Source organism: Sorex fumeus, unplaced genomic scaffold (genome assembly GCF_029834395.1).
Source record: "Sorex fumeus unplaced genomic scaffold, SorFum_2.1 ptg000094l, whole genome shotgun sequence".
NCBI lineage: Eukaryota > Metazoa > Chordata > Mammalia > Eulipotyphla > Soricidae > Sorex > Sorex fumeus.
Window position 1 is genome coordinate 19,351,994 of NW_026606151.1, and position 25,640 is coordinate 19,377,633.

The 25,640-nt window shown below is 41.7% G+C and overlaps 1 protein-coding gene across 2 annotated transcripts; it reads right to left on the bottom strand.

Annotated features, from left to right (window-relative positions):
- Nucleotides 1-1,435: 1,435 nt before the first annotated feature.
- LOC130040397 (E3 ubiquitin-protein ligase TRIM38-like) lies at nt 1,436-17,303 on the bottom strand. 2 transcript variants are annotated; one of them, XR_008794992.1, is made up of 8 exons: nt 17,215-17,303; nt 15,074-15,509; nt 9,639-9,734; nt 8,397-8,627; nt 5,031-5,053; nt 4,824-4,936; nt 1,864-3,248; nt 1,436-1,771 (listed from the first exon to the last, which is right to left on the bottom strand). XR_008794992.1 is itself a non-coding variant. In XM_056132469.1 (7 exons), the coding sequence occupies exons 2-7, from the start codon at nt 15,476-15,478 to the stop codon at nt 2,692-2,694; spliced, it is 1,425 nt and encodes a 474-aa protein (XP_055988444.1). In that variant the 5' UTR covers nt 15,479-15,509; nt 17,215-17,303; the 3' UTR covers nt 1,436-2,691. The 2 variants fall into 2 exon arrangements, 1 of the variants encoding a protein (XP_055988444.1); XM_056132469.1 differs by having other exon boundaries at nt 1,436-3,248.
- Between the last annotated feature and the right edge of the window lie 8,337 nt (nt 17,304-25,640).

Genomic DNA, 25,640 nt, shown 5'->3' on the forward strand with positions numbered 1-25,640 from the left:
GACCTCTTTTATCGCATGTTCCGAGGAACAATTCTTCTCCAGTGTGGAAAACGGCATGGTGAGATTCGTGCCTTCTTGTCTCAGTCAGACCAATGATGTCGTACTTGATCATTCGTGCTTGTACCATCAGGTCCTCGATGGATGCATCTGATGCTAGCATATGTACATTGAACGTACAGATGACCATTTTTGTCTTCCTTCTTTGTGGCAGCCTAGTTCGGCCTTGAGATTTTGTCGGCCTCTCCTTTCTCACCCTGCTCAGTGTTACCATGTCAGTGAAGCCTTCAGGGTCAGGTGAATGAGACCAGTTGTAGTTACTGGTTTTGGCATATCGAATATACAACGGATAGCTTGCCAGGCTCTCCGTGTGGGCGGAATACTCTGGGTAGCTTGCCAGTCCTTCCGAGAGGGATAGAGGCTTTTGGGGCGACCTCTAATCACCCTTGTATGTGTTACCACATTTGAACCCTATCAAATATGGTACGACAATTCTGGAAGATGGGTATTTAGTGTCTTATGATGTGTCGCACGGCCGCAAAGCAGTCGGAAAGCGTCCTGGAGTGTGGTGACGGCTGGGTAGTGGAAGTAGTGTCAATAGTGGAAGTCTGCCAGTGGGGTATTTATCTGGGTAGGGTGGGTCTCCTGTGCGCAATTCGATCCCTGTGTGGTTGATGGAAGCAGACAGGGCAGGGTAGGGTGGGGCTCCTGATTAGAATCCCTTTTTCATCTGTGGTTGGTGGGAGCAAGCAGAGCTCTGTCCCTGGGTCTGCCGAGTCTGGAGTCCAAGGTCTCAGAGAGTTCCGCTTATCTTGTTCTGTGGGTCTGCAGTCGTGCGTGAGTCTCGGCCGGAGCTGCCACGCAGGTCCGGAAAGCGTCCTCGAGTGTGGCAATGGCTGGGTAGTGGAAGTAGTGTCCAATATATGCATTTTCAATACTTAGGGCTTATTTCTATATAATTTCTGGTAAAGCATCTTTATTATAAAAGCTAATTACTCATCTAGTTAATTACTCATTTAATACAACGGCATTTTTTCACTTGAGTATCTGGTAGAAATTTGACTTTCTTTCTATAAATTACCTGTACTCCAAGCCATTTTCATTTCTTACTTTGCTGTGCTGATCATTTGTTTCCAAAAGTTGATTTTGTGGGCAGGAGTGATAAGTACAGCAGGTAAGCTGTTTGCCTTCATGCGCCGACCCGGGTTCGATCCCTGGCAACCCACATGGACCCCTAAGCAACTTCAGGAGTAATTCCTAAGTGCAGAGCCAGGAGTAACCTCTGGGCATGGCTGGGTGTGGACCAAAAAGGCCAAAAAAAATGGTTGATTTTGCTCATTTTTAGTAACATAATCCTTTGTTCCTTGAATTATCATTTTTAACCAGCATTTTTTTAAGAATCAGATTCTTTAAGATAGCAATTTTTAAAAAAGTTTTATTATACAGTAGTTAATTGGTTACAGTAATGTTTGACTGATAGTATTGTTGTACAAAGTTAAAGAAACCGAAATGCTGAGGGTAGGGGATTTCCTCTGAGCAGAGTCCATCTACCCTGAGCCCTGCAGGCCTCCAAGCATGCCTAGGAGAGACAGGTCAGCAGGACACTGGAAGGAGAGATGAGCTGAGGACTATTCATTCTGAGCCCAGTAGAAAGGTAAACCTCTCATACTCCGGGGACCGGTGAACCCAGAGGTGACCATGAGAATGCATTGTGGGGAACAGAAAACAAATGACTCCAGAAAGCTTCCCCCTCCCCATCCTAGGTTCTCTAACCCTGCCAGACACAGTAACAACACAGTCTCCAATGGAGACGTTACTGGGCCCGCTCGAGCAAATCGACGATCAACGGGAGGGCCTATACCTTACCTGTAAACCAAAATAACAAAATATACATTAATACTGAAAAAAGAGCCTTTGACAATGAGAAGTCGGCCGTGTTATAAAGAGCATGGCCTTATCTTGATTCTGATCAATCAGCTTAATGATGTCTTTTTTGACTAAGCAGGAATCTGGAGGGGCTACTCCCCAGATGGATTTGCTAGGTGGAGTACCTCCCTGCTAGACGAGGGTGCTTGTGTGCACTGTGGGGTCCTGCTAGTGTCAGATTCACACTCTGTTCTGGAAGTCATTCCAGGCCACGCCTGGGCATAAGCAAGTCAGACCCCACAAGTGCCGAGATGCTGCCCTTGCCCCTGCCTCTGACTTCAACAGTCCTTCCCATTCATACTCTGTACACTCCAGATTTCTCCTAGGACAAAGCTGTGTCCTGGAGAACTATATGTGATGCACATAATGGGACAGAGATTGGTAGAGTGTACGGCAAGTGACCCACCACCTGTACTATCTCTTCTGCCCACTGCTTTCTCCTCTCCGAAGTGTTCAAATGGTCTGAAGCGAAATATAACATAAACCTTCTCATTGCTGGTTTCACTGAACAACTCTTAACATTTGAAGGTCTAAACCTGTTGAAGCAGTTTATGCAGGAGAGGCCATGAGCACTGACTTGGGGGGTTTTCTCTCAGCTCAGGCTTATTGGTGGCCATATTATCAGTCTTCATATAATTTAATTTAATGCAGACGTATGAAGTACCCCAAAGCACATCATTATTCTCTTGATATATAAAAAGATTAGTAAGGAATATAAGTCAAGTGTTTGTCCCTAAGGATTTACATCAAAATTTCTGTCCTGGATAGTCAGTGGAGGGGACTTTGCTTCTTTACCAATATATCCGGGGGAGACATGGACAGAGAAGAAGATGAATAGACCAGAAAAAAGGGCCGGAGAGGGTGAGAGAAGGAAGCCTTGGGGAAGGTGAAGATGTGGGAGCCAGTTTCCATGTTGTAAAAGGAGACAAGTCCGGCCTCATAGTCCACAAAAACCCCTACAACCGAGAGATACTCCTGATGAAGGGAGGTTCGTGGCCAGGTAAGAGCTTGTAAGCCTCTCTCAGCTTGGCATTTTCTGATGGCCCAGAATCCCCAGTCAGGTTGTATGAGAGACTTCATATTAGAGTCTCTCGGCACATTGTCCTGACAAACTCCAAACTCGCACAATTTACTTTCTTCCCCCACATCTACTTCAAAGTAATGTCTTCCTGAGGTGAAGCCTTCATGACCCAGGACAGCAGTTAAGGCAGTAAATCTGCTGGCAGAGTGTGGCTTCTTCTGTGGATGACCACCAATCACCTTTCTCCCATCCTCAGACAGAAGTAGGTCACTATGAGCTGTTTCTGGATCCAGAGTCACGCTGACTGAAAAAAAATCAACAAACAAATAAAAGGGTAGAGGATATGCTTTTTCTCGACTGAAAACATGTTGTGCTGTATATCAAACCAATCTGCGTTCAAGTGCACCTATTCCTGTTGGTGTTATATACAGCAGTTACTTCATCCCTTGGGTTTTATTTTTCTCACCTGTACAGTAAAAATGATTGCTATGGGAGCATGATGGCAAACGATATAAAATGTAATGCTGTGCAAATATCATAGAGTACAGAGCACAGAAAAATTAATTTTTTAAATAGTTGGTGGGAATGCATGTTGCTTTTTTCACACCAGTAGCCTGGAAACAGGCTCAAACTCTATTTCCTTCAAAACAAGAGCTGCAGGACAGCAGGCTGCAGGACTAGAAAGTTCTAGTACAGCATTGTTGTAGTACCCAAGAGCCCAGTGTGCCATCACAGGGATAATCATGATACACCTGTGGCAATATGAGATAGCCTCAAGGTAATGATGTTGAGGGCTGGAGTGATAGTACAGCGGATAGGGCATTTGTTTTGCATGCAGCTGACCCGAGTACGATCCTCAGCATCACATATGGTCCCCTGAGTACCACCAGAAGTAATTCCTGAGTGCAGAGCCAGGAGTAACCCCTGTGCATCACCAGGTGTGACCCAAAAAGCAAAAACAAACAAATAAATAAAATAATAAACATAATGATGTTATACAAGGATACATTCTACAAATGAAATTTTGTACAGGGTGCAGATAGATAATAATTAGGTAAGGAACTGGCCTTACATGCAGACAATTCAATGCTTGGCATCACATTGTTCCCCCAAGTACAATCAGGAAGACATTAAAAAACTTCAAATTTTTTTCCAGTGTTCTGTAAATCACATCTCCCAATAACAGGGCATCGGTGTGCCTCTGGATTTTTACTAATATAATTCATTTTACTCATTCTTTGGAATTTAGGCTCCCACATGCAGTTCTTCATAATGGATCATATGAAATATATTATTTGGTTGTGATTTAGGACAGGGATTGGGGTTTGGGATGGAAACATTCTGAATTTGGTGATGAGAAGATGTAACGGTGGTGGGATTGGTGTTAGAATGTTGAATGTAATCACACATTGTGAATGAAGTTATAAAATTAAAAAATGAAAAACAAATAGTAGTGTGGCGTTCACGCCCAATTCAATCAACTTAATCAATGGCTGAATAAATAGCAGTGCTACTACATTATAAAAAATAATAAATGTCACATCAGACAATGTTCTAAACGCATCCGGCAGTTTCACTTCTTTTATGACAATCCACTTGACAGAAAACTGGGAATTATTTCCTTTTCCAAAAAGGCAAATGGGTTGAGGTAATTGTTCTGTACTGATGCAGTACAATGTGGTAAATAAGAAACATGAAGGGTCATCACACATGAACAGAATGCTAGGGTCCTGGCAAAGCACTGGGTTAGATGAGGATGAGTGTGACACTCTACTGAAAATAATTAAACACACTGTGTATGTGACCCTGTTAAGGGACTTTGTTTCCTTGTAAAGTCCCTTCCACCCTTACAATTTAGGACATACATTAATTGACCTACCTTGATATCTCTTTAATATTTTCCTCACATCAAAGTAAAGCTCAGAAACATTACACACAGTATGAAGGTCCAAAGAGATGACCTCTGGCAATTCCAGCTTCACATCAAAACTCCTGAATAAGCAGGACCAGAGATGCCATCAGAGGGACTTACTGTTAGTCTCCATAGACCCACACCCCTGCCCTCCTGCATTCACACCCCACTCACCTGCTCAAGGTGAGTTTCACACCCTGTAGAGAAACAAAGACCAAATGAGACTATAGAAACATCAGTAGTTCCTAGGGCTTGTCACATGGGGCTGCTCTCTATAAACACTCTTCAAGTGAAAGGAAAGTGAACACAGGTTTAGATATGAATGGATTCCTAACACTGCAATTTTATCTCAGTCTCCAAAGCATATTTGCATGGTACCATGTCTAGAATACCTGAACCTTTTATTTTGCTTGTAGAAAATTCTGAAGGTCTTTAGTGTCTGCAATTTCAAGTATGGACTGCTTGAAGAAGAGGGGCAGCAGTGTCCCCAGGGCAGCTCTTGCTTTCATGAACATGATTTCCACCAAGAAACTTCTACATTAGAGTTATATATCCTAAAAGTCCTTAATGCTGAATCCACACTAATCCCTCGCAACTGTTTCAGTATGGGGTTGTAGCAAATATTACATTCCAATAGATGCTGGAATCTCAGTTAAGAAGCTAACAGTTTTATTGGATGAACTAGGATAAACAGTTGCAGGTATTTATCTTGCTGCCTGAATCTTTGATGCAGGTGAAGCCCCATTAGAACTCATGGAATAAGGATTTTACAGCCACATTTAGGACAAGATTATCACTGGTTTTAGCTGTCTCCCTTTATCAACTGCCATCCATATGAAACTTTGAGGAAACAATTTGACAGTGTTTTTGAAGCATGAACATGAAATGGACACAAATTAATGGCAGCAACATTTATACCAGGATTATCAAAAAAACACACTGTTCACATCACTGTCACTGTCATTGTCCTCCCGTTGTTCATTGATTTGCTCGAGTCGGCCCAGTAACATATCCATTGTGACATTTGTTACTGTGTTTGGCATATCAAATACATCACGGGTAGTTTGCCAGCCTTTGCTGTGAGGGCAAGATACTCTTGGTAGCTTGCCGGGCTCTCCAAAAGGGTCGGAGGAATCAAACTTGGGTTGATCATGTTGGCTACATGCAAGGCAATCGCCCTACCTGCTTTGCTATCACTCCAGTCCCACTGTTCACATCAAGGGAACATATTTATTCAACTCCATGAGTACATACTACAAACTTGTGGAGTTCCTAAGAGAAATACAATATTGTAATATCAGAATTAATGGAAATGTGTTGTTGTTGTTTGGGGACCATACTTAGCAGTGTTCAGGAATACTTCTGGCCAGTTTTCCAGAATTACTCCTGGTGGAGCTCTAAACCATACATGATACCAGGATCTAACCCAGTTACATTACCTGCAAGGTAAACATGCTACCTGCTATACTATCTTTCTGGCCAATGGGCAATTCTAAGTAATCTGACAGTTTTTTTTTGTCAGTCTTTACAAACTTTCTAACAAACTTATCTTCTCTCACAAAATTAGGATAGACTCTGACTAATGTAATAGAATCAAGTACTGCCAAAAACAAACAAACACTGTCCTCCCGTTGTTCAATGATTTGCTCGAGCAGGCCCAGTAATGTCTCCATTTTTGAGACTTATTGTTACTGTGCATGGCATATTTAATACGTCATGGGTAGCTTGTCAGGCTTTGCCGTGCAAGCAAGATACTCTTGGTAGTTTGCCGGGCTCTCCTGGCTGGCTGCGCATAAGGCAAATGCCCTACCGCTGCACTATTGCTAAATCCCTACTTCTACAGCAACTAAATTTTGACCAAGAAGCTGAGTACATGATGCGGAATATGAAAAGGCTCTTTAAAAAATGGTATTGGGGGCTGGAGCGATAGCACAGAGGGTGGGGCAATTGCTTTACATGCAGCTGACCAGGGTTTAATTCCCAGCATCGCTTTTGGTCCCCCGAGCACCGCCAGGGGTAATTTCAGAGTGGAGAGCCAGGAATAAACCCTGTGCATCGCCGAGTGTGACTCAAAGGGCAAAAAAAGAAAATGTGTTGGGAAAAAATGCATAACAAAAAGTGAAAAAAAGTAGCTGGATCCATGTTTTGTTCCTTACCCAAAAGTCAATTCAATGTGGATCAAAGCCCTTGAGATGACACTAGAATTCATAACTTGCACTGAGGAAAATATGAGTAGATCACTTCAAGATTTGAAACTCAAAGTTTCAAATGATCAAAGTGTATCATCTCCAAATGATACAATTCCTTGGCAAAGGCAACAAGTATATACAAACATAACTGCATCAAGTTAAGAAATTCTGCATTGCAAAAGAAAAATGGGCTAACAGTGAAAAAAAACCATATGAATGTGAGAAAATATTCAAATCGACACACCAGATTAAGGATTAATATATGTGATATATAAAGCACTCACCAAGAGCAACAACAAAATATCCCAAAAGCCTATCAAATTTGGGGAGAGGAAAAGATATATATAGTGATAGAGGAAATCAACAGACACATCTCTGAAGAAAACAGATGTAAGGCCAAAAGACACACAAAAAAATGTTTTTTCCTTATCTGGGAAATTCAAGTCATGACAATAATGAAATATTATCTCACAGCAGTGAGAATAGCATATATCAAAAAAACTGAAAACACTGTGTTGGAGGGAATGAAGTGAACAAGGAATTCTCATCCACTTCTGGTAGAAATGCTTTCACCTTAGGCTAAACAGTACAGAGATTTTTCAGAAAAGTAAGAATAGAGCTTCCTTTTGAAGAAACCATTCCATTTCTTGATATGTACCTTTTAGACACTAAAACATTTATTCCAAAGGACATATGCACAGAATTATTTTGCATAATTTAACAAGACCTAGGATGGAATCAACCCAGTTGTCCAATGACAGAGGAGTGGATAATAAAGGTATGACCTACTTAAACAATGTAATGCCTTGTAGCTGCAAGGAATAGTGAAAGCAAGCAATTTGCTGCAAGTTGGATCAAACTGAAGGATATCATATCAAGTGAAGTACGTCAGAAGAAGCACAAATACTGGATGGTCTCACTTATCTGTGGTATATAGACTAAAAGGACACAGGAATGAAAGGTAAAGGAGGGGAGGAAATACCTAGACTATACTTAACATGGTATCATGGTATGGGAAGAACAGGGAAGGAAAGAATGAAGGCAGATGTAAGAAATGGCAGGTGGGTGGTAAATGGGCAGGAGCCAGATGCATTGAACATGTAGGAAAGGAATAGGTATATGAATATATCTAGACCCTAGAGCTAATAACACTGTACCATAAAATATAAATTCAATAATTGAACTTCCAAAATGTCCTTGTCAAGGCAGCAAAATGGGAGTTGGTGGGAACCTGGAGACACTGATGAAGAGAAGTGAACAATGGTGGTGGGATTGGTGACAAAACATTGTATTCCTGGAACTCAATTATGAACAACATTACAAATCACGGTAGCTTAATAATATATATTACCTCCATCAAATTCTGGACTGTGCCCTGACATTTCTTCTCAAGTTCCTGGATTTGGTTTTTCAGTTCCTGGCTTTGTTTTTCCACCTTGTCTTCACCTTCCTGCAGTTGCCTCAGAGTCTGCTCCTCCTCTTCCCCCAGCCTCCGTAGAAAATGGTTCTCCTCATTGTGTAGAAAGCTACGGAGATTCTCAAATTCAGACTGGATTTTTTGTCTCTGAAGCTTGACCTTCTCCTAAACACAAAAAGTTTAAAAATGCAAACCAAGTGTTGATTTTTAAGTGAAGAAATGAGCAAAATAAGATCTGTAAACTCAACTGATTACTATTCAGACTCAATGAGAAAGGAAACGCTGACTGCATGGAAGAAAGGGAGTATATTAAGTTCAGTGAAGGAAATAAAGAGGAAAATGATAAAATTGGTATCTGAGCAGATAGACAGTACAGCAGGCAGGGTGCTTGTCTTTTATGCAGCCACCTGGATTCAACCCCAGGAGCCAGTACAATTCCCTAAGCTGCTCAAAGAGTGATCTCTCAGCAGAGAACCATGAGTGTGTCCTGGGAACCTACAGTTGTGGCCCCCAAAAGCAGGAAAAACAGTTAATATTAATCCTCTATAGAGGACCCAAGTAAAATTCGTAGAGGCAGGATAGGTAGTATTGTTGCCAAGAATTAGGAGAAAGGATCAGTGAGGCCTTAGTGCATGCTTACAGACTTCCAGTTTGAAGTATTAAAGAATTTCAGCACTCGGGTAGTGGGAAGGGTTTCTGAGCCATAGAAATACTTAGTGCCAAGAAACTGTACACCAAAAATGATGAACATGGAAAATTTTGTCCTATGCCTATTTGAACCAACACTCAACCAAAGGAAGCTTGCTGGGCTTCTGTGACATGACATTCCCATGAAGCATTCAAAATGAAAATTGTCTTATATTATCTGATCCTCAGTCATGACCAGAAGGCAGACATTTAAATGTGGGAGCAGCCAAGGTGATGGAGAATTAAGGATCAGGAAAGGTAAAGGACTTGATTATGGTACTAGACCTATTATCATATGTTTGTGAAGTATAGCAAGAGAACTAGAAATGGAAGTATAAGTGTTCTAAAAAAACAAATTTTAGTTTCTCTCTAGGCTTTATCGATTTGGTCTGGTTGAGGGACAATAATCAATTATTCTGTCTATGTCCACTCATCTCCAAAACTGATCTAGTTGATAAACAGGTTGACCAATCACTTTAGTTTTCTTACCTCCCATTCTGTCCTCTGTTTTCTTAGGAACAACTTCAGGTTGTTGCATAGGGACTCATCTTCTCTCAATTTTGTCACTGCTTTCTGTAGCTTTTCCTGAAAAATATTAAGAAAGTACACATATTTTTCAACTTTTTGCTAAGTGTTTAATGTGAATTCTAGTACTATAGGACATTCAATACTCTTCAAGTTGCAGTAACTTTGAATGCTTGTTGAGTCTGTATACTTATAAAGGAAGCTATTTGATCGCAGAAAAGGTGATTTATATTTAATATCAGTTTTTGGTTTCAGAATTACATTTTCAAAAGGATTAAGTTGTTATTCCAGGGACTATTAAAAGGTAGATATGTGTAGGGTAATTACAAGAATGTCTACTGCTAATTCCAGTAGATTAGAAACACAGCAGTCTTTCCAGAGAAATATTGCCACGCAACCAGATCACAAGTATTATAGAATAATCGCTGACACACACAGATAATTAAGGGAAGATAACTGGAAATTCATGACACATTCTGTGATGGTGCAGAAAGGGAAAGAGCAGGAAGCCAAAAGCAGAAACAACCCATGCAGGAGGATGGCTGCTGACCTTTTAGAGGATGCAACTGTGAAATCAAAGGAGAATTCTTAGATTCTAAAATCAAAATATTGCTTTTTAATAGATTCTTGCTTCCATGAAAGCGATTTTAATGGGAACAGGATTTAATATGTTCACTTGATAACTTGATCACTTGACATCCAGTTACACATCGATTTGCTTGAGCGGCTGCCAGTTTCTTCTCCATTCATCTCTGTCTCATGCTATTGTAGCCCAATGGCGTCTGCTCACTCCAGGAACACAAGAAGCCTCAAACCAGTCAATCAGTGTCTTGACATAGAAGTCTGACCATCTTGAAGGTGGGCGGCCACGCAATATTTTGACGTCCAGTGGAATCCTGTCCATATGTCTCTAGTCCAGCGGTCATTTCCAAATTATGTGTCCAGCGCATCTGATTTTCAAAACCTTGGCAAATAAGACAGCATCCTTGATTCTTGATTGCCAACAGAGGTCGGAACTCAAGATTCTTTCTCTTATTTGAGTGAAGTGATACTCCAAGCATTGCTCTTTTGATTCCTTTTTGGAAGACCTGAATAGTGTTCTCATCCTGTTTTCGTAGGACCCAGGACTCTAAGGTGTATGTTAATGCAAAAAGAACAGTGGAATCAAAGAGATGTGCCCAGAACTGAAGGTTCTTTTTCCTCATAGCTCTTTCTTCAATGCTCTTGAAGGTGTTCCAAGCTGCTCTCTTCCTCCTGTGCAAGTCAGGTGCTAGGTCATTCGTCATATTGACTTCTCAACCGAGGTAGAGATAACTGTTGCACTTGGAGATTTTCATTCCATTGAGAGCAAATGGAAAATCAGAAATGAGAGTGTTTCTCATAAACATTGTCTTTGTCGATTCAGCTGGAGTCAGAGTTTTGCACACTCACAGTCGACTTTGGTTAGCATTTGTGCCACTTGGCTAATGTTTGGTGCTATTAGAATGATGTCATCGTGAAAAGGAGGTGGTATAGTGGCCGACCTTCTCTCTTCACTCCCATTTCTTCCCATTCCAGTTGTCATATGAAATTCTCGAGTTTGGCACTGAAGAGTTTCGGTGAAATGGTATCAACCTGCCATACACCAACCTTGACATGGATGATCACTTCCTTGTAGAATGGTAAGATCCTGGTAGTGAATCTGTAATACAGCTCATGGAGGATCCTGATATATTGAGTTTGAACGACCTGTTTGGCTAGGGCTTCAATGACCACTTCAGTCTCAACAGAATCAAAGGCCTTCTTTAAATCAATGAACGTTAGACAGAGTGGCATCTTGAACTCCCAAGAAACCTCAATGAGCTTGGTTATTGTGTGGATATGGTCGATCGTGCTGAATCCTTTTCAGAATCCAGCTTGCTTCCATGATTGTCCTTCATCTAGTGTTCTGCCAATCCTATTTAGTATGAGTCAAGTTAACAGCTTGTAGACGACAGACAATATTCAGGTGTTGTGAATGCTTTTCCTGGCTTCTGCCGCATCTGCTAGCACTGCTGCTCTTCTCTCTTTGAAGCCTTCTTCATCGCTTCTCAGCACTGCTTTGTAAGCTCGAATTTTTGCTTGCTGTTGCCTGAGGCTTTCGCCAAGCCTCTTTGGTTAATGAGTACAAGATTTTTTGAATGCAGGCATCTTTTTGTGGCTATCTCTCTCTCTCAGGGTCCCTCTCTCTGTCATGGAGGTGCTGAACCAGTCAACTATAGTCTTCCTCGATGTTGTAAATGATGGCATCTTCCCATGTTGGCACAATACGAACAAAGAACTCCCAGTTCGTGGTCTTTACAGGAGTTTTCTTCTTAAACTTTGCAGCCCTTTCTCCCTGCTCAATGAAGTCAAATTTTGCACAAAGGAGAGGGTGGTCCAAACCCATTTGGAATTTTGGGACAACAGTGACATCGGTCAAGCAAAACCGTTGATTGAATATGATATGGTTAAATTCATTGTGGAACTGTCCACCTGGAGACTCCCATGTCTAACGTCTAAATTCAGTCTTCTGGAACTGTGAGTTACCATGAATGGTCTTGGTCAACAAGATGAACTCAGTCTCTCACCCTGTTCATTCCATTCTAAGCCATGGGTCCTAATGTGGACTTCTTCGGCTGATCTTCCCAGTCCTAACTTGGCATTAAAATAACCGAAAATGATCTTGTAGAAGGTGTAGTCTTGTTTATTGACCTTCTCCAGCTCAATGTAGAACTTCTCAATTTCTCCTTCATCATAATTGGATGTTGGTGAGTATACAATAAAGATAGAAAATGTCAGCAGTGAGCCACATCTATTCAAGTCTAATTGTCCAATTCAGGTTTTTAGGTATTTATGGCCAAATTCGTTTTGACAAGACACCGACACCTCCAACGCCTCTTTTGTCGCATGATCCGAGGAACAGTTCTTCAGGGTCAAAGACGGTGTGATGTGATTGATGCCTTCTCATCTCAGTCATACCAATGATGTCGTACTTGATCTTCTGCACTTGCACCGTCAGGTCCTCGATAGATGCATGTGACACCAGTATACGTGCATTGAAAATACAGACACTCATTTTTGCCCTTCTTCATTTTGGCTGCTTAGTTTGGCCTTGAAATTTTATCAGCCTCTCCTTCCTCATCCTTCTTAATGCTGCCATATTGGTGGCTCTTTCAGGGTCAGCAGAATGAAACCCTTTGTATTTACTGGTTTTAGCATATCGAATACACCACAGATAGCTCTCAGATTCTGCCGTGTGTGGGGGATACTCTCGGTAGCTTGCCAGGCTCACCGAGATGGAATTAGAATGAACAATCAGGCACTAATGCAGCAGTGATGGATCCTTAACTAATATTTATCTAATGACATACTGAAAGCACTGTTTACCAAATATAATCATGGACCTCAAACTGAAAAGCTCATTTGTCAGGGAGTCCCACAAGAGCAGGTGGTTGAGTGTAGGATGACATTGCTTTGTCCTTCCTCCCTTGCCACAAGGAACTCAGGTTTATTACAGTGCTCTTGAGGCACTCCCCATTGTGTTTATCTGTAAACTCTTCCTATGCTTTTCTCCCCAACCAGTTAAATCAGCTTTTTCCACTAATCAGACTATGTTAACTTGTAAGATCAGATTCCTCAGAAATCTATTATTTTACATGTCTGAGTTAAGTTTTGTCTTTCTCCTCTCCTTATGTCTTATGAATAGTTTACTTTAAAGCAACGTCCTTTTTGTATAGATACAGGAAGACAGTTAATATTATGCTTTTGTAACTTATTATTTAATTGTCCTTGGATATTATTCACTCCCGCAGAGTCACCTGCCCCACGCCAGGCTGTCCTTGCCAGGGCCCCTCAGAGCGGGGTGGGTTGAGTTTCCCTCCTGGCCCCGAACAGAGCCCTGGCAGCCCAAGACCTCTAGAACCAGTCACCCCCATGCTGATTCCACTCTTCACACAAATAAATGTACCAGCAGAGAAACAAAGGCATGTGGGTTCCGGGGTTGAGATCTCTAACCCTGCTCGGATTGGGGATGAGCATCCTCCACCGAAATCCTCCATCTTCCAGTAGGCAGGGGTCACACTCACCAACTGACCCCCTGTGCTGTGTAATCCCATCAACGGCCAAGAAACAGAGACTATAAAACTCAGCTCCTGGAAGCACGTGGCCGCATTTGCGACCGCGCGACATCTTATTAATTCATTCTTACTTTGGACAATCTGGCAGGCTATCGAATGTAACCTGTCAACATGGCAGAGTCTGGTAAACTTCCTGTGTGTACCCAATATGCCAAATACCAGTAACAATGATGGGTCTCATTCTCCTAAAATGAAAGAGCCTTGAATATGGCATTTTTGAAAATCTCAGGGCTAAGGCGAAGGAAATGTTACTGGTGCCTGCTCAAGACAATCGACGAACAACTGGATGAGCGTGATCATGATTACTCACTCTGGGACAGCTGCTTTCTTGACTTAAGCCTCAGTTGCCCTTAGTTCCTACCACCCCCAAAGCAGGGTCCTGACAAGAGAGTGAATGGACCCAGGGCAAGCGGTGAGCTCCCTTGGCATCAAAATGGAACGGACCAAAGTGCCACAATTCTTAACTATAAATTAAGAGCTTGATCATAGACAAATGCTGTCATGAACCAAAAATAACAGTGAGGCTAGGACTCTGCTAGGGATAGGAAAGAATATCTGGCCTGGGCACTGTAGTCTGAGATCGAGATGGCTCTAGGAGAGCAATTCTATAAGCTTAAGCTATTTATTACTGTATCCATACAAAATGATTTATATTATGAATGCTTATATGTTAGTTGGACAAGAAGAGGAGAAACACATCCATGGGATTCCGCTCTTGGGTGGTCGTCCTGCTGAGAAGGTATCTGTCCTACAAGAATTACCCCCTGAGGGAGAGAACTTTACCCATATTGATTGTGACCACAACTATATGTAATTGTTATCCCAACCAGTCATTCTTTGGGATTTATCTAGACTGTTAAATTGGGAAAAGGAATCATGATCCAGACTCCAGAAGGAGAAGGAGAAAGGGGATCAAGATTCAGATTCCAGAGTCAGAAGGAGGATGAAGGGGCATCGAGGAAGAGAATAAAGTAGCATGGGGGAGAAAGAAGCAGAAGGGAGACAGAGGAGAGAAACAGGAGTGCATGGAGAGAGGATTGGAATAAATTGCAACTAAGACCAACCAGCCTGGCTCTCAGTCCTTCCTTCGCCTGCCCATCACCATCACTTCCCTGGAGTGGGGTAAATGGCATGAGACTACCCAATGCAGAAGCCGGAGAGATAGAGCTGCCGCTGTCTTTTTGTGTTTACACATCTGGTGCTCCAGAGTGCTGTCTTTTTTGAGTTTACACAGTTGAGAAGCCCTCTGATACACACGCTTACCTTGTAGTCTTCGCAGACGTCTTCAGCAAGAACCAAGACATGTCCTTTGTGCTGCGGTTTTCGTTCACAGCACAAACAAATGAGCTGGCCATCATCTTCACAGAAGAGGTGAAGCTTCTCTCCATGTTCCTCACACAACTTTTCACAGTTCACTTTCTTGATAGTTTCAATGATGCTTTTCAGCTTCTTGTTGGGTCGGAGACTCTCTATTTGAAATGTCTGCATACACAGAGCACAGAATGCTATTCCCTCCGCTGGTTGGTCCCCTTGCTGGTTCTCATTGATGCTCATTACGCACGCATGGCAGAAGCTGTGACCACATTCAAGAACCACTGGATCAGTCATCAGCTGCTGGCAGTTGGAGCAGGTGGCTTCCTCCCTGAGTTTCTTGATAACTGAGGCCATGATTTCTCGTTGAAATGTTCCAAAATTTGATCTGTTAGCAGAGATGAAAGAGATAGAATTTTCTAAGTAATAACTGAAGACCTTCCTGAACATCAGTCCCTTTTCACACCTAAAGGTTTATTTAAGAAAGAAAGAAAGAAAGAAAGAAAGAAAGAAAGAAAGAAAGAAAAGGAGGGAGGGAAGGAAAGTGAAAGATAGAGAAAAAGTGAGAGAGAAAGACAAAAAGAAAATGAAATTGAAAAGATATGTAACTTATCTGCGTGTGGAAAATGATTTCCATTTTCACGCATGGTATTTATATAAAAATAGTAGTAAATGAAATTGAAATTTATTTGCTCATAACAATTAGTCAAATTTCAGTTGTTTGATGACTTCATGTGGTTGAGTCTGTATAATAGCCCAAGTACAGAAAACTCCTATATTGAATTATCTTAATGGTCATTATTGAGAGTGAATAAGGAAACAACACAGTTTATCTCACAAAGGACTAACAGTACAGGAATTTGCCCTAAAAGGGCCTCGAGCAAATTCCTGTACTGTTAGTCTTTAAACTTTATGGAGTAAGCAGCTGCATATTTCTTTACTGATTTCTCTCTCTTGCTGTACGTTTTGTGAGGTAGACTGTGTTGTTTCCTTATTCACTCTCAGTAATGACCATTAAGATAATTCAATATAGGAGTTTTCTGTACTGGGGCTATTTCTCCATGTCAATAGCGAGTGACACATAAGTCAATAAAATGGTCTCTCGAAAGTTCAAATAAATGAACTCAAACTCAGAGAGTTGGTATAACCAACCATGTGAAGAGCAGAGAGTCAGCAGCAGAGGCTAAGTGTGTGTGGACTTTGGGTTGCTAGATCAACTAGTGTTCATCAGGAATATCACAGCCTGGTACAGGGAAGAGAGTTCAGGGTCAAAAGAGTAAACCATCCCCCCACAGCTACTGAGAGAGCCTGCCCTGTTCCTCATTCCCACTCACAAGAGTGTTGTGGGGAGATGGTGGAGGTGGGTGGAAATTTAGGGACTGACTTTCCTTTGCACGGTCATTGAGTGGCATTGAAAACATGAGAGTTCAAAGGATACCATAATAGCACAGCGGTAGGGCATGCTATTTGTCTTGCACGCAGCCAGCCCGGCCGAGCCGGGTTCGATTCCTTCACCTCTCTTGGAGAGCCCAGAAAGTTAACGAGAGTATCTCGCCCACAGGGCAAAGCCTGGCAAGCTCCCCATGACATATTCGATCTGCCAAAAACAGTAACACAAGTCTCAAAATGGAGACGTTACTGAGCCTGCTCAAGCAAAATCTATGAACAAGGGGAGGACAGTGCTTGATGGAATGATGAGTCATACTGAATACTGGAGAATTTATTCTTGAGTCTTCCTTACTAAATTATTTTCAGAAGGGAGACATTATACCTCTTCTGCCAAATATTTTCTGTTTCTAGAAAGGAGCCCTCCTCCTCTGAGTCCCCAGGGTGCTTGTCCTGGGGTTTCACTTGCCTCATATTCTGGTCATCTAAGTTATGACATGGAGGGTGTGAAAAAAAAAGTGAATAAAAGAGAGAGCAAGAAACCAAAGTTCTGACCATGTTCAGATTTGGAGATTCTCCTCAGAACAACCATAAGCACCCTGCCCCCACTTCCTCCTCTCACTGTCACACACACTTCAGCATCCCTCCATGGAGCAAAGCTTGACTTGAATATTCCCAGAACTCCAGAGAACCCAGCTGACACTCACTTGTTCGTTGACAGTCCCTTCTGCTGTTGCCACCTTCTCAGACTCTAACGGGAATTTGACTCTCACAGGATTCAAATCATAAATGAAACTACGTGTCGGACGAGAGTTTTGCAATTTCCTGTGTTTGTCCTCTGAGATTATCAGAAACGAAAGTAATCTGACCCACAAAAAAAAATTTAAAAAGACACCTAAATAAATCGCTCTCTATTTTATCAGTATAGAGATAGGACAAGGAAAATAGAAACTTTTCTTTTTTGGTGCCAAGCACAGAATCTACAATCAAGTAACCTTCACATGATATTCACAATCTCTGACTTGTGATTTTCTGCACTTGTTGCCATGTACCACTGAAATCCATGAAACTTGGCAACACTTCTTTGTTCACCCGAGTCACATGTTTTTTTAACAGTTTATGAGGGGTGGGGAGATGTGTGTAACAGTGGCCTGTGAACACAGATTCACACTGGACTGTGTCTGTCGGCTTCTCTGTCTCCTACCTCCTCAATATTCCTCTGCAGGGATTCAGATCTTCAGAGCAGCCTGGATAGCCCAGGAGCTGAAAATGGACCAGCAAGGAGTATTGTTGGCTTGGAGTACCACGAGCCTCTGCTCTGAGAGATGGGGGGAGGCTCTCTGGTCAAGGGGTGGGGGGAGCATTTGGCAACTCAGTTGCTGCATCTGAATGAAGCAAAGCAGGAGCCAAAACAGCTGATAGCCAGGAGAGCACCTTCTTGGACATAGGTGACCTGGGTTTAATCCCCAGCATCCCATATGGCCCCTGAGCACTGCCAGAACCATCTCTCAGTTAAGAGCCAGGAGTAAATCCTGAGTACCTCCCTGAGTAACCCAAAAGAAGAAAAAGAATAGCAAAATAGACCAAAGTCCTGATTCTACTCAACTGAGTCACGATTTACTGGGAACAAAGAAAACCTTAGACTTCCTCACAAGCAAATCTTTTTGTATAGATGACCTCTGATATCAGAGTATACAGTTCACACTTTCAAAATAAATATACAGTTGTCCAACAGTGCAGAGAAGGAGGCAGAGGAACAGGGTTTCATTCTGAGCACTGTCTGAGCTGTACCTACTGCAAGCGATAAACAGGAGAAGATGGTGGAGGGCGGTCCAGGGCACTGACTCACAGGAGAATCTCAGAGTGCAGCCCATCATAGACTGGCTCGGGTGCAGGTCAGACTGAAGAAAAATGGGATAAAAAGCTCCTCTGTTCCCACTGAAGTAAGAAGTTCCCCCAGCTCTGCATCCCCATGACTGCACACAGATATCCTACAACTGTGCCGTTCTTGACCATCATATACTGACATATCCTGGGGTGGCAGACCCACATAATACAGGATACATGACACCCCCCTACAACAACCAGCTCACAGAGGAGGTCTTCTTGCCTGGTCAGGTGATGCCTCCTTGTACAGAGGAGTCACGTGGGCTGACACATCCCAAATTAGTTCCATGATAAAGGACAGAAAACATGGCTACATTCGGGTCAATCACAGTCCCATGTGGTGCATTGCAAATGGCCCCAATACAGCTGGAAGTAGCCTCTTGGCACCCTCAGGTATGATCCAGAAAAACATAGAAGCAAACATAAATCACTATTTTACCACTAAAATATTGAGAAGGGGAAGACAGTCCCCAGCAAGCAAACTGGGAAATGGAGCAATGTCCTAACAGGAGTTGTTCCAGAGAGTTGCTTTCCCACTTTTTTTCCTGCTGTGTGAGAGGGCGCCAGATCTTGCAAAATCGCAGGGTTGAGAATGAGACAAGGTGCATAGCACCTGCAGAAAAATATACCCAGAGGTGGGAGAGACCAAGGAGCAGGAAGATAACCTTAGGAGTTGGAGCAGGGGACACATCTCTCGCAATAAACAAGAGCGCTCATTTGAATCTGGGAATGACACACTGGGTCTCTGCAAATTCCTGTGCTCTTTGATTCATTTTGCTTTCTTTTTATCTCCTTTCTAAGAATGAGAAACCATAAATACTGGTTATATGTCATAATTTTCCTAAGTCTTATGAATACAATACATAGGTTGTACAGTGCCATGGTGTTGGGGATCTCTAAGGATGTAATATATGCAGTAGATGTGGTATGTGATGTGTGTTTACAAGAGTACAATGTATGGTGTAATACATGTGCAGAGTCAGATTTGTGGCAAGGTGTATGTCTATGAGTTTTTTTGATTTCTGTTGTTGATACTGCTATATGTGGTATTGGTTTGTGAGATATGTATGATAAGAAAGTGCTCCATTAGTGTATATGTGTATGTGTATGTGTCTGTGTGTAAGTTTGTGTGTGTGTGTGTGTGTGTGTGTGTGTGTGCTTGTCTGGGTTCACGTACAAGCAGCTAAGCACCTTGGAAGTGATGGAAAATTAATGTCGCAATGGTATCAGAAAGTCCCCCGGACTCAGTAAAAGTACTGGTTTCCTAAAGAGTTTTCACCTGCTGTACAGTAAAATGAAACAGGACACATGGTGGGGAGAGTTCAGGGAAGTTTGATAGTAGCACATGGCAGAAGTGATCCTCAGGGTCCAGAGAGATAGTACAGCAGGTAAGGTGCTTTCCTTGCATGCAGCTGACTCAGGTTTGTTTCATGTTACCCCCTATGGCCTCCTGAGTTTACCAGAGTGATACCTGAGCACAAAGCCGGAGTAACATCTGAACACTGATGGGTTTGGCTCCCAAAATTTAAAAGTAAGTTCCTTTGAATTTCGAGACATGTATGTTTTGGCATAGAATATAGAAAGTACATTGGATGGATCTAATGACTGATCAGTCACTGAAAAAATAATTTGTGAACTAAGAGACGTACCAAAACCAAAAAAGAACAATAAAAAGAAACTTACAAAGATAAAACAATGAAATAGTAATATGAACAAAACACCACTTACCTACAAAATAGTTTTTATTTTTCACAATTATACATTCGTATATATGTACATGTGTGTGTATATATATATGTATAGAAGGACACTTTCTAACGCAGAAGTATTGAAGGAAGAGCACAACAAATGCTTGAAAAACTAATGGCTGAATTTATTGTGAAATTTGTGAAAATGTTAAAACATCTCATCCACAAACTCATCAGAAGCTTGGCTGTATTGGGATATTCCCTTTATTCTTCTTTCAGTTTCACTGGTCACCCTTTATTTCTTAAAATAATAATCTGCATCAGTCAGTCAAATATTAACTTCTTTTTAATACGGAGGCTGTGTTTTCATATTTCTAGTACATTATTGGTGTCCAGTTATTTTGGGCTTCAAGATTTAAATGCTATTTGTGGAATATAAAGTAACAGAATGCAAGACTTACACACAAGAATAGTAGTGATGTGTACCAGGAGGATAGGTCCACAGCTTGGAGGCCAGTCTCACATGCTGGGGGAAAGGGCAGCTCAGATAGAGAAGGGATACCCAAGTAAAGGGTGCCTTGAGGGCCAGCTAGGGATGGTAGATTCGAGCTGAAAGTAGACTATAGAACAAACCTAATGGCCACTCAATACCTATATTGCAAACCACAACACCCAAAAGGAGAGAGGGACCAAAAGGGAATGCCTTGCCACAGAATCAGTGTGGGGTGGGCGGGATGGGATGGGGGTGGTGGGAGGGAGACTGGGATTATTGGTGGTGGAGAAAGGGCATCTGTGGAGGGATGGGTACTCGACCATTGTATGACTGAAACATAAGCACGAAAATTTATAAGTCTGTAACTGTACCTTACGGTGATTCATTAAAAAAAAGAATGAGATGCTAGAAACACTAAAAAAAGGCAGTTTAGCCATTGCCAAGTTAGATACTCTGGATGTCCTAGAGGGACATCTCCAGTCTCACAGTACTAACATCACAAAAAGATGGAAATGTAATGTAGAAGACAATTAAGCTCAACTAACAAAAACAAAGAAAAGGTTTAAAAACAAGAAGGATTAATTAGTAACAAGAACTTAATAAATCTTCAGAAAATGACTTAATGTCCCCAAGGTGAGATACAACAGTTTTCACAAAGTTTCTTGCACTAACCTATTTTATTGATCATTCCATTTGCCATTTAGTGGTAACAACCAATATAAAATAAATTTTCTGGACCCGCTGCAGGGTCAGGCTTGAAGAGTGGTAAGGAAAATGGAGACAATGGTGAGAAAAAAATTACAGGGGTATTGGGATTGGGTTGGGATACTGAATGCCTGCAACAAATCATCCATGAACAATTCTGTACATCATGGTGTTTAAATAAAGTGGAAAAATAAAATAAAATGTTATGATCATAGCCAATTTTTAAAAAGAGGGAGAGAGAAGTAAAAGCGTCTGATCTCCCTGTTCTAGTAGTCTGAGGGTAGCCAAGACAGACCAAGAGATCAAAAGAATATCTCACCCTAACTAAGATGAGCCTTATACAAATGAACATCTTCAGCCAATGAGTTCTGATTAGAAGGAAGGTTGTCAAGAGGGGGTTTCCAACTGAGGTTCTCTGTTGGTTGCAGGTCTAGTTTCGATTTCTTCTGGCTGGTGCCTTTGAGTATATCCAGACATGCAGGTACAACTACCTGCCTAGTACACAACCCTCAATGGCATCTGGTAACAATTTGGCTTTTACCTATATTCGATATAGCTACATATTTGATGCTATATTCTTATATTTTTTATCAAAGTATATATCAAAATAAGCACACACATCCAGGGAAAAGGGCAACTTCTAAAGATATAACTAGAGCGTGTGATTTTTCTACCACTGTGGGACAATTTCTTCCTGAGAACTGGGATATAACTTACTGACTCTGAAATTATTCTATGATAAGTATCTTAAGTTATAGAAGATGCCTATCTCTATTTTTTTGTTTGATGAGAGTGGTTATCATCATATCTGATGATGCTCTTGAGATTCTTGGGACTTGGTTCTCTGGGGTCAGCCATACAGTGCCAAAGATTAAATTCTAACTCCAGTATGCACAGTTTGAACTCTGGCCCTTTGAGCTACCTCTCTGGTCCTTTGTATCTATTTGTCTATGAATATGTAGTAAGATGAAAAGAAAAGGGAGGTGGCAGTGAGTCTGTCTCTAAAATTTAAACTCAGACTGTCATGTGGGTGGGACTGGTTCCTTGAATGTGAGCCCTGAGGCAGAAGGGAAAGTGAGAAATGAAGGTAGACTCCAGGGACAGCTGCACCTCTGACCATCTCACCACTGTGATCATTAGTGCCCACCCCACTAATTATTGACTTGAACCCCTGTGTGGAATGAGCCTCAGAAGGGTTCTTCTGAAGGCCATTGGACCAGAGTGGTCATCTGTTGGATAACTTTGTTTCCTCCATTCTCCTCTGTCCTTTCTCACACAAGGAGTTTAGGTTTATTGATTAACACCCATCATGACATTCCTGAAGCACTCCCATTCCTCTGTTTTTATTTTTAACTTCTCTTTTGCAATTTGCTTCCCCTGTTAATCACTCATTCCCCCAAATCAGACACTGTGGCTTGTAAAGTCAGATTCTTCAGAGGACTCTGAATTATGTCTTTGTAAGTGAAATTTCTATTTCCTTTATGTCCTTTGTAGTTTACTTTAGAGCAATGTCCTTTTTTATATAGACACAGGAAAACAATTAATTCTATGCTCGTTCAACTTGAGAGTTAATTGACTTAGAATATTTTCTCCTGGGTATCCGTCATATTTACTTGACTTAAGATTCTGTTTCTCCGAGGTCCTAACACCAAAAAGGAGGATCTCAATGAGGTACTTGGATGGACCCAGGACAAAACATAAACTACCCAAGCATTGAAATAGGACAAGCTGTAAGCTACCCTGGCATCAAAAAGGGACAGACCAAGTGCCATAAAACTTAAAATAAGTTGGAAGATCACAGTCATGAACAAACTCTGTAATGACCCAAAAAGAAGGAACTGAATAAGGAAATACTGGGGTTAGGAAAGACTAACCTGGCCTGAGGACTGTAGTCTGGGATATATAGTGAAATGTCCCCAGGAAAGCCACCCTTTGAGCTTAATATATATCTTACTGTGTCCGTACAAAATGAGTAGAAATATTATTAAGAAGTAAATTGAAGATGACTGTTTAAATGGTTATGGACAAAGGATAGGAGAAATAAGCCCTTGGGAAGGTCTCCTAGCAGGATGAGATTTTGTCCTAGAAGAGGCTTCCCTGAAAGGAAGGACTTTATTTATGTTGACTGTGCTACCACACCTATGGGCATTTGCTATCCCCAACCTTTCTTCATTCCTCTATAACTAAGGCTGTGAGACTGGATGGGGGTGCAGCGTGAGTCTGGAATGGGGTGGAGATTGGAATTAACAATGATTGATCAACAACCAGTCTGACTGCGGTTTCTTCCTTCATTTGCTCATCACCATCAGTCAGCGGGGATGGGGAAGCAGTCAGTCACCAAAACACATGCATCACACGTCTGCACTTTTTGAACTTACAGTCATCCTCCACCCTAACCACTGCTATAAGATTTTCCTCACAGATGTTGATTCTTCAGTTCCTATCTTCCCGGGGAGTGATCAGAGTGAAAACACATAGCCTCAGACAAAGCACAAGGGCAAAGATTGCTCTGTTCTAGAGCACAGTCACTTAGCAATGTCTTGGGTTAGAACCAAAGGGGTAACTACAGATCGAGGTTGAGAAGCATAACAAACAAATCTGATGTTTCAGAAAGGTCGCTTTATTGAATGTATATATTGCCTCTTGGCCATGTTGAGAAATTTGAATTTAACCTGTGACAGACATATTCTGGATCAGAAAGTTTGATAATAATTCCTCTGATTCACTTTCTTGATTCCCGATCATTCAAACTGGATATCTTGTGATCTCTTAAAGCACACCTTACCTTCTGCCTGCCTAATCTTGACAAAACAGGGCAGAGGGTCCCTAAGGGCTCTGAAGAAACAAGTACAAGAGGCCCTTATCTCCTGTGCACACAAATTCTCTCTATATATATGTTGGAGAGATAAATGATGGTAAGATTTAACCAGGAGACTGTTTCTAGGAAGACGTGTAATCCTGGCTCTGTCACTAGCCCAGAGTAATGACTCCTTATGTGACTTGTCCAGGAGGTTTCCTCTGATTTATTCCTCGTTTCTGTTATACTTTGTTTTAATTTATTTTTGCTTGAAGAAATTAGAGTCACTATCAATGTGTGAGACACTGTATTCTTAGATACTCAGCTTCCAGAAATTTAAATTCCAACAAATAGTTTCCAGCACCAGTGTACATTTAACTGCACACTGCTGAAGGGACTGGTGTTGGAATATTCTATGACTGAAACCCAATCATGACCAACTTTGTTTTGCTAAAAACCAAGTAATTTCATGACTTCATTTTTCCTAATAGCTGCATAGTATTCTATTGTGTAGGTGTACTATAGTTTCTTCAACCAGTTATCTGTTCTCAGGCACGTGGATTGTTTCCAGTTTCTGGCTATTTGGAATAGAGTTGTGATGACATAGAAATGCAGATGCCATTTTATTTGTGTAATTTTGGGCCTCTGGGATATATTTCCAGAAGTGGAATTGCTGGTTTAAATATTAGTTCAATTTCTAGTTTTCTGATGGATGCCTAAATTCTTTTCCATAATGGCTGGACCCATTTTCCAAAATGGCATTCTCACCAACAAAAAATTGGATGGACATGAAGAGAATCTTGCTGAGTGAAATGAGTCAGAAGGAGAGGTACAGACAGGGAATGATTGCACTCATTTTTGGGCCTAAAAAACAAAACAAAACAAAAACCATGGGAATAAAACCCAAGGACACTAGAAATGAGAGAGAGTGAGAGAGAGAGAGAGAAAGAGAGAGAGAGAGAGAGAGAGAGAGAGAGAGAGAAATAGTTCCTGCTATAGAGACAGGCTGGAGGGGAGGTGGGGCTGAGTGTGAAAACTGGGGACATTGGTGGTGAGAATGTGCACTGCTGGAGAGATGGGTGTTGTAATATATTATGACCTACTGAACCATGACATAAACATCTTTGCAACTATGTATCTCATAGTTATTCAGTAAAGAAAGGGGAAAAATCACATAACATCTTAAAAATATTAACCCCCTTCACAAATCACACAACTCACAAATCATCCTGTTATTCGTCGATTGCCTAGAGCAGGCCCCAGTAACGTCTCCTTCATCCTAGCCCCGATGATATTCAAGGCTCTTTAGGAGAATGAGACCCATCATTGTTACTGGTATTTGGCATATTGGGTACTCCACAGGGAGTTTGTCAGACTCTGCCGTGTGGGCAGGCTACATTCGGTAGCCTGCCAGTTTGTCCAAAGTAGGAATGAGATAATAAGATGTCATAATAAAATGTCGCGGCCGCGCAGTTCCGGAAGCTGGTTTTTATAGTCTCTGAGTCTTGGCCGCTGATGGGATTACACAGCGCCAGGGGGCCAATTGGTGGGTGTGACCCCCGC